This window comes from Eutrigla gurnardus (genome assembly GCF_963514095.1).
Source record: "Eutrigla gurnardus genome assembly, chromosome: 22".
NCBI lineage: Eukaryota > Metazoa > Chordata > Actinopteri > Perciformes > Triglidae > Eutrigla > Eutrigla gurnardus.
Window position 1 is genome coordinate 585,001 of NC_139933.1, and position 11,601 is coordinate 596,601.

At 48.3% G+C, this 11,601-nt stretch overlaps 2 protein-coding genes across 2 annotated transcripts in view; both read right to left on the minus strand.

Annotated features, from left to right (window-relative positions):
* The window catches only part of rsl1d1 (ribosomal L1 domain containing 1), a 2,848-nt gene extending 112 nt beyond the window's left edge, over positions 1-2,736 (minus strand). The window contains exons 1-8 of the mRNA XM_084039961.1: positions 2,662-2,736; positions 2,303-2,442; positions 1,771-1,909; positions 1,537-1,685; positions 1,204-1,305; positions 844-937; positions 352-651; positions 1-271 (exon numbers count right to left, since the gene is read on the minus strand). The exon at positions 1-271 is cut by the window's left edge and continues 112 nt beyond it. Of these exons, the coding sequence (XP_083896087.1) occupies positions 146-271; positions 352-651; positions 844-937; positions 1,204-1,305; positions 1,537-1,685; positions 1,771-1,909; positions 2,303-2,442; positions 2,662-2,730 (1,119 nt within the window). The 5' untranslated portion in view covers positions 2,731-2,736 and the 3' untranslated portion in view covers positions 1-145. The remainder of the gene's footprint in view (positions 272-351; positions 652-843; positions 938-1,203; positions 1,306-1,536; positions 1,686-1,770; positions 1,910-2,302; positions 2,443-2,661) is intronic.
* Positions 2,737-3,264: 528 nt separating this feature from the next.
* On the minus strand, positions 3,265-11,313 carry gspt1 (G1 to S phase transition 1). Its single transcript, XM_084039564.1, has 14 exons — positions 10,948-11,313; positions 10,683-10,727; positions 9,121-9,387; positions 9,007-9,040; positions 8,713-8,790; positions 8,298-8,478; positions 8,065-8,219; positions 7,769-7,909; positions 7,006-7,099; positions 5,316-5,396; positions 4,980-5,153; positions 4,808-4,897; positions 4,559-4,727; positions 3,265-3,991 (listed from the first exon to the last, which is right to left on the minus strand). The coding sequence occupies exons 1-14, from the start codon at positions 11,159-11,161 to the stop codon at positions 3,939-3,941; spliced, it is 1,776 nt and encodes a 591-aa protein (XP_083895690.1). The 5' UTR covers positions 11,162-11,313; the 3' UTR covers positions 3,265-3,938.
* Positions 11,314-11,601: the final 288 nt, after the last annotated feature.

The window sequence follows — 11,601 nt, forward strand, 5'->3', positions numbered from 1 at the left end:
TGGTTTTCTTGCTGTGAAGCGACGGCCTGCTGCGGTTTAAAGAACGACACAGCCAGGCATCATCTCACATAAAGTCTGTAATCTCTTCATCCGACCAGCCTGAACATGGCCGCCGGGCCGAGGAGGGGAACGTGTCACCGATGACTCATCTCACTTTGGGCCCTTTTCTTTTGACTTTGGAGTCCGTCTTCTTCCCTCCCTTCTTGCTCAGCTTGTTCTGTGCTTTCTTGGTCTTCTTCCCTCCGGCAGGCCGAGGAGCGTTCTCCAGCTTCTGAAAAACAAAACCAACGAGGTCATCACCTCATCCCCTCAAACACGCCTGAAACCTCCAGATCCAGCAGCAGCACTGACCTGCAGCTTGGGCTTTTTGCTCGGGGTTGCCATGGGAACCAGCTGTGGGATTTCCTCCTCCTCTCCAGCATCCGTTGGCTTCACGCCCGCCGCCGTCTTCACGCCCGCCGCCGTCTTCACGCCCGCCGCCGTCTTCTTCTCCTTGGCCTGTTTTCTGGCTGCAGCTTTCGCTCTCTTGGCAGCCTGCTCCTGCTCCTGGGCCTGATCCAGCACCCCGAGGTGGGTCAGGTCTGAGGTGTAGATGGGCAGGGCCACGGACGTTTGACTCTTGATGTGGATGAGCTTCATCACGGGTCCTTTCTGGACAAGGACACACTTATAAGAGCGTTCCTTCCAACAGTAAATACAGGAGGGAGAGCAGACAGGACAGGGTTCCTACACCTGTTCCAGGGTCACATTCAAGCACTTTTCAGGCATTTCAAGGTGCAGTTCTATAATAATAATAATATTAAATGATGACGGCTGAACGAACACAGAAGGTTCTCTTCTCACCGTTCGGAGTTTGGCGGCGACCGTTTGGACGGCGGCCTCGATGTTCTCCGTCACCTCGTCTGCCGTCATGCCGGCGTGAGCGACGCGCGCCATGCTGCGATGCGGGACGGACCATGTGAGACAACGTGGGGGGTTAACGAGTGAAACTCTTATAAATAGACGTACAAACATGTAACGTATCGTGTATCAAGGTTGTAGAGACGGGCTCCACGGGAGAGGAGGTCCATCTGGATTTACATTGAGTCTCTGTGGCACCTTAAGTCGCCCGCATCAAACACTTCACAGGATGGACGGGTTGCTAAGGTGCTGTTCATCATGACAACAACAACAACACGAGGAGCAACGAGCAGCAGATCTCACCAGCAGCAGCCCTTGTTGGTCACTTTCAGGCTGGTGCCCTGGATCACTCTCTGCATGTCTCTGGCCAGATGTTTGCTCTGCAGGTTCACCGACAGAGGCTCTCTGGAACGCACACACACACACACACACACACACACACACACACACACACACACACACACACACACACACACACACACACACACACTATTAAAACATGTGCCAATCACTAATTTAGTCTGGCTCATGTTTTCTTGCGTTGCTTTCATTCAGGGGAGATCGTCCCTCTGCCTCATGGATATTAATATCAGATCTAACCCACGCCGTGCAGACATGGCGGACCGGAGGACTCACCGTTTGCGCTGGTAGAAGTGTTTGCCGAGGTGGGAGGGCAGCAGGCGGCGGATGCGGTCGTCCGACAGGAACATGTCGTAGTTCCCCAGCAGACGGCGCTTGGCTTCATGTGGTTTGTACTCCGTCCTCAGCACCTTGTAGGGGATGATCTGAGACAGGGACACGGTGACTGAGGTCGTTCTATAACATCAATGCATGGTATTTATTCTCCATCAGTGTCCGTCCATCACTCACCTCGGTGACGTTCTTCACGCCCTTCTCCTGCAGCAGCTTCTTGTAGAACCTCTGGGTCTGGTCCGACGTCATGTTGGGCTCGTCTCTGGTGAAGAGGCACACCTCGTCGGTGTCGGGCCGCTGGCCATGGGGCAGGGGTCTGGAGGGGGGGTCACATGGTTCAGATGAGAAGCTCCTACTACACAGGGTTCCTCCATCTTCTCCAAAGTCACATTCAAGCACTTTTCAAGCACTTCAAGGTGCATTTCCATGCTTTTCCAGCCCTTTCCAGCTGTGGGTAACTCCATATTTGTATCAATCCAATGGTCAGTATTCAGTCTACTTATTATATACACATTAAATGAGATGTTATTGTCCTCTAAACAACCAACATGATGTTTGGAGACAGCTTTTTACAGAAGGACCACAAATGAAAGGAAAACTAACACTTTTCAAACCTTGAAAACACCACACTAACATTCAAGTGTTATCAAGGACTTCCAGGCGCGGACCCCGGCTACTCCAGGTCCATCCGCCGGTCTGGGGAACTCACATGCGGATGGTCTGGGCCGCTTTGGGGACCTTCCAGAGGGTGAAGAGGAGGCTGATCTGCCGGGCCTCGTCCAGGAACAGAGCCTCGCTGGTGGACTTGGTCTTCAGGAAGGCCTGCAGGGCCTGGACGGCCTGCTTCACCTGGAGGACACGGAGACCGGAGTGAGAACACACCGACACCGACACCGACACCGCGCCGCTGTGTTAGCTTCGATGCTAACCCACGCTAGCTGCTGCGAGCTAACTAGCTCGCTCGACTCATAACAAGGTAATACATCATGAACATACAAACTTCCATGAGCCGACTCCATGTTTATAGAACACGTAAAACAACTACAGACAGAAACAACCACTTCGTACCTGAACGCGGTCTACGGGAACTCCTCCGTCCGCCATGCTGTCTGCTTCACGTGTAGAACGGTCACGCATGCGCAATCTGGGTATCCTACGTCACACAACTAAAACAAAACTTTATTTGTACGAGAACCCTGGACAACAAAACAAGAGAAAGGTTGTCTCTTTTTTTAAATTTAAGTTTAAATTGGATACAAATATATAATATAATATATACAGTGTTAGTATTTTATATAGTTTACAAACTAAACGTTTAACTAAAAGTACGTATTATAATGTATGGAAGCCCAAATGGGTAAAAAAACAAAAAAAACAGCACCTGTATTTTTATATAGTTATATAAACGACAATAGTAAATTATAATGTATGGAAGCCCAAATGGGCAAAAATAGCACCTTTTATTTGAATTCATGAGCTGACAAAAAATCAATATGTGCAGTTATAATAACATTATGTTGCAACAAAGGATAGTAAACTTGTATAATGTGATGCTATTAATATCCAAAAGGGAACATCAGGATTTGGTATCAGTATTGATAAACCAGATATTGATTTGGGGATTCCAAATGGAGAGGCGTACTAAAAGGAAACCAGAGACAGCGTTCTGTTGCAGCTTGATTGTTTATTTTCAGGATAGATTATGTAACAGCTGTGTGTGTGTGTGTGAGGTTCTTTTAATCTGTTGTTCGTCAGAGTAGTATGCGAGCTCAATCCAATAAAACCATCTCATTAACGAGAGACCAAACTAAACATTTTGGTACAGCGATACTTAAAACCGGATTCTGAATCCCGCTCTAAAAAGGGGTACTTTGCAAATTATAATTACAGGCCAACTCTGGTCTTTTGCAGGATATGAAATCATTCGGTAGTTTTGTGGTTTTCTTCCCCCAAACTCAGGTTCACTGCATCCGTGTCCATTCTAAAAACAAATGGCGTGGCAGCCGACAGCGCGGTCCGCCATGGGAGTACAGAAGGGGAGCGTGTAGCTACATTAGTGGCATAGCTGAGCTCTCAATATGAGAAAGCTGACACACTGGTCTCTCATTTCATATTGTTCATCGTAAAAACTGATTCAGTCTCGTTTCTCTTCATGTGACGCAATTTAAACCTCCTTCACTCCTGGTCGGCGTTGTTCTTCTCTTCAGCATAGTTGTGTGGAGAGAGAGAGAGGGAGAGAGAGAGAGGGAGAGAGACAGAGAGAGAGAGAGAGAGAGCAGCTGATTGGCTCGAGCAGCTTCGCCCTCCGGTGACGGCTGGAAGAACTCGATGCTGCCGCCGCTGCGTTAGTCCTTCTCTGGCACCAGCTTCAGCACTTTGCCGATGGCGATGGTCTTTCCTGGTGAGACGTACGAGGACACAAGTCAGGTTTCCAAGCACTTCAAGGTGCATTTCCATGCTTTTCCAGCCCCTTCCAGCTGTGGTAAACTCCATCTTTGTACCAATCCAATGGTCAGTATTCAGTCTACTTATTATGTCACTTGTTCATCACATTAAATGAGATGTTATTGTCCTCTAAACAACCAACATGATGTTTGGAGACAGCTTTTTACAGAAGGACCACAAATGAAAGGAAAACTAATTCCACTAACAGATCCACAGAAATATAATCACCAACTATTTTCATCATCTGTTCATCATCAAAAGTCATTTTTCATAAAGAAATGTCAGAAAATGCTGTTTTCAGTCCCTCAAATATGGAGATCTTCTTTCCTCTGTTCTATCATAGATGTCATCACATACAACACACATTTCAAGACCTTTATTATACATCCAAGCACTTTTCAAACCTTGAAAACACCACACTAAAATTCAAGTGTTTTCAAGGATTTCCCTACCATCGTACATACATGATGCTCTCTCTCTGTTCTGACGTCTCTATTCGTCTAAGATGAACGAGTCAAACCTTCATCTCTCAGGGTGAAGCGTCCCATCTGAGGGAAGTCCTTGAAGGTCTCTAAGCAGATGACGCCGGCCGCCCGGAGCCTGGCGATGCAGACCTGGTCCTGCTTCACGAAGCGTGGTCGTGTTTTGCTCTTCTCCCCCGACTTCTTGTCCACCAGACAGATTAAGGCCTGCAGTCGGGATGTGAAGAGTTCAACCACAAATAAACCCATCGATGAACTCTTAATAACGTGAATGATTCAGGACTCACTGAGATCTGCACTTCTTCGATGCAGGTGTGGATGTGAAGGACCGCGTTGTAACCGGGACAGATGATTGATTTGTGCTCAATGATGACGATCTGAGAGAAAAGGAGGGTTTTAAAATCAGCATCTGTTAGCATCAAACCTGTGATGCTCTCGGGTCATGTGGTGTTGATGTACCTGTGCGTCAAAGGTGCGACCGGAGTGGCAGACGTTGTCGGGGCTGCAGAGGATGAACCCAGGGAGGATTTCCTCCTCCTCGATGCCCTTCAGCCTCAACTTCAGATTCTCCCCAGGAGAGGCATCGTCCGTCTCCACGTCGTCACTCAGCAGACTCAACACTTCCACCGTGTGCTGCAAGACACAGAATGATGTTTCATAGATGGACTTAAAGAGGACACACGTCTGGTGTTAGAAGTGAAATGAATCATTTTGGTTTCTATCTCGGCTGCAGGACGAGTCGGCCTGGGAGGTATTTGTGGTGGAAGGTTTTCCCTCGTGAGGAGGAGATCTCACCCTGTTGGGCATCATGGTCAGCTGCTGGGCTTTACTGATGCATCCGGACTCCAGCTTCCCGAGGATCACGGTGCCCATGTCCTGCAAGGATCGGAGCCGCTCTGTTAGTTTGATCACTTTTATAGATTTACTGGACAACGTTACAGAGGACACCTGATGCACTCTGGGAAATACAACATGCTGCGTCTTACTTTAAAAAACACTACTTGCAGAACTAAATTGAAAAGTCCACTGAAATGATTAAGGAAGGCTGGCACATACAAGTGAATGGTTGATTGTGGATCTCCTCACTAAATCATGAGGTTGATCTGTGTTTTGTATCACAGCGGTGTGGCTCTGCAGACATCGGCATGCAGCACCCAGTTAACCAAAACCATAATCCCCGTACATCAGGAGACCGCCGGTCGGGACGACGTCATCATATCAGCACTTATGCAACCACAGGAAGAGAGGCGGATTCACACGTTAAAGACGAGAGGATCACGAGGAACAAAGATGATTAATGTCGGGAAACGGAGGCAGCACCGAAATAACTCCACCAACACTCAGAATGTGTTGAACCGCTTCCAACGTCGAACGGAGACGGGAGCCAAGACACCGAATTATCTTCAAGAGAAATGGCCGTGCAGAGGCTGCAGAGTGTGTGTGTGTGTGTTCTTGGATAATCAGCCAACAGAAAGGAGAACGACAAACTGGAGACGAAACATAAAAGTAGTGCTGGGCGGTATACCGGTTCATACCGAATACCGGTGTTTTTTTTGTTTATGATATGCATTTTTCATATACCCCAATACCGGTGAGTGTGTAGCGTATGAACGTCGGGAACGCAGAGCGGCGGAACGTCGCGCCGCCGGACATTGTTTGAGAGGGGGCTGTTTAGCAGCTGCACCAAACAAGCAGCATGCGAGAGCACAGCCTGTGTTGAGCGTAAGATGCGGTGAAAAAATAGATAAACACGGCGAAAGTTTCTTTTTGCCGAAACTTTCGCCCTGTTTATCCATTTCTTTTTTTCGCCGAAATCGACGTCGAACAAACAACAATATTCTGCAAATGCCGTCGGGCTAAAGTTGTAGCCGCTGTTCGCACTGCGGGAGAAGAGACGAGTCAAATGTCACTCAAAGACGCGTTTGCTAGGGGGACTGCCTACGACAAGAAAAGCAAACTGTGGAACTATTTATTTTTTTAATTTATTTGTTTCAATATTATTTATGGATGTTGCCTTAATTGATGTCCAGTGGATAAAGAAGTCTTCATATTGCAGTTACAGGAGACGTATTGTTTACATTGTGTAGCCAGTTGGTTTACAAAAGATGTTTTTTCAAGTTGCAAAACAATAAAGGGTTCTGTATTTTGACTGCAACAGTCATGCATTCTGATTCCTCCACATCATTAATGCTAGTGTGGACATTAATGTTTTTCTACAATATTCACTCCTTATGACATTAAAATATGTCAGTCCAAGCCAATTTACTGCAGTAATTATTCTCTAAATTATTAGAAAATTAGGTTAACACCCAGTCGTGCTTGAAAAAAGAAATACCGTCAAATACCGTGAAACCGATATCATTTTGAAAAATACCGTGATATACATTTTTGGTCATACCGCCCAGCACTACATAAAAGGATGTTGGACAGTAAAGGAAAACCAACACACACACACACACACACACACACACACACACACACACACCTTGTACTTGTCTACGATGGGGAGTCTGACCGGCCCGTCGTTGGATCTGGTGAAGTTTGGCAGCCCGTCCAGGTGGGGAATAAACGGCAAACCCCTGGTAGAGAAAAACACACGTTCACATTTCAGAAACGTCTCCGGCGTGCAGCTAATGTGTCCGTGATGTGTGACAGCTCATTTCATTCAAGTGCATTCTGGGAGATTAGTAAGAGCTCTGATCAAACACAGCTGGGTATTAAATCTGAAGCAGCCATCATTTACTAGAATACAGTTGATCCTCACTGTGGGAGCGGAGAGAGTTAGAGGTCGAGGCTCGTTCACAGAATGAGGTCCGAAATATCATTTAAAAAAAAGCTATCAGCTGTTTGTGGAAGATACAAGACAGCAGACAGGGAGAAAAAGACTCTCGTTACCACGGCAACAACACTAACGGCCATTTAACAATGCAATGGGACACGCAGCAGCAGAGCCCCTCACCCTTCGTTAATAAAGAGAGCATATGGATTAAATCCATCCGTTACACTTCTAAATTCTGACTCAAGGTGATCCTCCAGTTTCAGAGACAGCAGCCGTTCATGGAGTTAAAACACTGCTGAAATATAAATCACCACCACGTGAGTCTACTTTGTTCACGTATAACAAAGCATCATTGTCAGGAAAATGAGTGTGCATACCGTGCTCAGCCAGCAGCACATAATGGCTTGTTACAGCATGTAAATGTGAAGCAGACCACCCGGCGATGACCCACCAAACAGAGCCCACTTACGTGTACCAGGGGCATTCGGTTACGGGGTCCTTGAGGTTGGCACCTGTGAGTCCGGAGCAAGGCATAAAGTGGATGTCCTTCTTGGGGTTGAAGCCCACTTTCTTCAGAAAGGGCACCAGCTTCTCCTTACACTCCTCATACCTGCAGAAACACAGAAACACAAACTAGATAACATCCTGGATCGTTACACCACGAGTCAGACGTCCAGAGGGAGATAGAAACTAATATCTGCAGATACAGAAAGCCCATGCTGCCGACTCAACATGAACAGGTGAGTTTCATCCAGGAACGCTCACCTGTCCAGGCTCCAGTGGACGGTGGGGTCGTCCATCTTGTTGACCAGGACAATGAGATGCTTGACTCCTGCTGTTTTAGCCAGCATGGCGTGCTCCCGCGTCTGTCCCCCCTTCTCAAAGCCGGTCTCAAACTCCCCCTTTCTGGCTGAGATCACCTGATGGAAACGACATTTGAAGAACGTCATCTGTATAATGAAGATGCTCAGTATGTGTGCCCGTCTGAGGTCAGTTACCAGGACTGCCAGGTCGGCCTGGGACGCTCCACCTATCATGTTGGGGACGAAGCTCTTGTGTCCGGGGGCGTCCAGGATGGTGAAGTGTTTCTTCTCCGTCTCAAAGTAAGCTCTCCCCACCTCCACCGTCTTCCCTTTGTCCCGCTCCTCCTGGTTGGTGTCCAGAGCCCACGACAGGTACCTGCAGGTATTCATGTATTCACTCACCCGTCATGTTGTACATCGCGTAGGATTACTGAGCCAAACGCCACTGGAGCTACCCCACATGTGCTTTACATTGAAGGGTGATTAGCAGTGACAACACATGCAAAATACTCAAAAAGGGAGGGTTATATAGAGCACTACATATAGCAGTGTATAACAGTGTATTCACATGTATTAATACTAAACATGGAAATGAAAGACCCTTTCTCACCAGGTTTCCCTGTTCTTCTCTTTCGCTTCTCTTTCATATTTTTCCAGCGTTCGCTTCTCCACCATTCCAGTTAAATACCTGGAAGAGAGCAAACACAGGAAGGGACGGTAGGTTTATTATACTGTGGTATTATGGAGGTAAAGTGGAAAACAACTTTGCATAAGAGGCCACCTGTTGCCACAGCAGCCAACAGTAATCATAGATGTGTGTTTCCTGGTCACCTGCTTGTTTACGCCCAGCAGAGTCAACCTATACCACGATGAAAACACAGAACGTGAAGCATGGATTACTCACATGATCTGCCCTCCGATCGTTGATTTACCAGCATCTAGAAGAAAAAGGAACACGATGAAGTAACATTTGATTTTGCTCCTGTGATGTATGAATGTGGAGAGGAATGTCACGCACCCACGTGCCCGATGAAGACCACGTTCACGTGCTCCTTCTTCGGGGCGTCGGGTGGTGCCGGCGCCACTTTGGGCATGGGCAGCTCCTCCTCTTCCTCCTCCATCATCACCTCGTCATCGTTACTGCCGGTTCCCTCCTCAGAGGCTCTTCCTGAACTCAGGTCCTCCTGTCCTCCGCCTCCTCCTCCTCCCCCCGGCTCCTCCTTCTGCTCCCACGTCTCCTCCTCCGTGGTCATGTCGGCCTCTGTGCCTCCGTTCTCCACCGGAGCTGGAAGCACCAACACACATTTACTACGCCTGGGGTTTCTCTGCACGGTGCAGGCAAGCCGCCGGCGCCGCTCGGAGGGAGGAGGAGCTATTTCACCACGTAACGTGGAAATCTGCTGACTGATCATGAGAATCCAGATTCATTCTGAATCCTGGAATTCATTCAAGCTGCAACATTTCTGACTGTTTATACCAAGCATACATCCTTATCAAACATGTATAGAAACAATAAACTTCTGAGTTATTTAATCTTGCATCCAGACAACCTCCTCAAGCAGAATTCGGCTCAGAACAAACTAATGTCTGACACCATTTACACTCTTTGGTTAAAACCACAAGGTCAACAGTTTGTTGTGTTGGAGGCCGGATATCTCCAGAGTGGACAAATATGGTAATTTCTTAAAAAGACTGGAGCTGTGCCTTGAATCTACATGTGTGTCACAGAGAGACCTTGGGGATCGTGGTTCATTAATTAGTCCTTCCACTTGTTCAGGAACACAATCAATGCAATGTTCTGCCGACTAAAAACAAGGGCAGCTCCAAGAATAAAAAGCTGAAATCTGCTGAGCCCTGCAGAAGGAGCATCTTCCCATGGCAACAAATAAGCCTCCCCGTTTCCCAAACTATGAAATTATGCAGCCCAGCAGACATGTACAAAGCCTATTATCTCCTCTACGCTCCTCGTTTATAATCACTCAATGAGACATCGCTGCCGGCAACACAGAAAAAGCCGTTTGTGCCTCAACTTTGTCGACAGTCTCGACATGCTGTAATTATGATTCTTCTTCCCGACATGATTACATGAATATATCTGCAGGAAATGTTTCTCCAGATCACTCTCACTGCCCCTCTCTTACAGACATTACAGCTGATGTTGTCCTCTCAGAGCCGCCATGCTCCTCACAAACCCAACCAGCAGCAGTTGTTGTAACTGGAGGGCCTTCCTGCGTCTGGCCAACAACAACCTGACTCAAACGGGTCAACACCGTGGAAACACACTCCGATGGCAGCCGGCCTCCGACATGGACACCAGTGTGTGCCAATCGGGGAGGCGTCTATTTCAGGCATGGACAAGTGAGGTTGCATCATATTATACCCCCCCCCCCCCCCCCCCCCATGGGTTTACCTCTGCCAGCAACCCAAATAAGGCTCAGTCAGAAGCTTTTCCCTCTGCAGTGACGTTTGGTCAGAGATTACAGATCTGGCTGTTTGCACACCTGAGATCCATAAACACACCTGTCCCAACCTGATCCTGTACTTAATATCACACACACACACACACACACAGGGTCATACCGGCCGGTTCTGCCACCTCCATGCTGGCAACTGGATCAGCTGCACCTTAAGAGAGAAAGCAAAGCATGTCAACTTCCATAAATATTAATAAGACACTCGTGTTTCGTGTAGGAGATATTGCACCACGTGACTAGCAGCCAGGTGGACTTGTTGATTGGTTAGCGGGGATGTGGTAACTGTGAAGGACTGAGGCTAACTTAGCAGGGTTAGCAACCGAGCTAGCGAGTCAAGCTAACTTGCAGCCAGCTGTCTGGCGGCCACCTACCGTCCGAGGCCGGTGTTTCCGCGGCGCCGGCGTGGATGAAGCTCGGGACGAACACCGCGGCGTTCACGTTGGGGACGAACGGCTTGGCGTTGACGTTGAGGGCGGCGAAGGCGGCCGGGAGGAGCTCCGCGGCGGCGGCGGCAGCAGCCGGGGCCTCGGCATCCTCCTCCTCCTCCAGCTCCCACGAATCCGGGGCTGTGTCTCCCGGGTCCATCGCTGCTGCGTTGACAGTTGACGAGCTCTCCGCTACCGGAGGGGGCGGACGGTCGCGGTAGTTCCGGTCAACACGTCGGGCTGCTGCTGTGTTTAGACTCTCAGCAGCACGTTTGGAGAGGTTCCCATAGCTTCGTCGAGCCCTGCTTCCTCTCAAGCATATGGATCCCGTAGCCGACGGGAGGTGGTGGCGTCCAGCCGCTGCACCGCGCACAAACACCGCCAGGGGGCAGCACCGGGGCCCTGCTGACTGGACCGCCGTGTCACCACCTCCTATCTAACCACTATAAACTTAAAGAAGTACAAACTAATGTCTGTTTTAGGGGGGTTTATTCAAACATGTATGGAACACAGGAAAAATACTACAAGTGAATTTTGCATTCTTGTCTTTCATTTATATTTCTGTTTATGTTTTCTGTTTATGTATGTATAACTGTTATA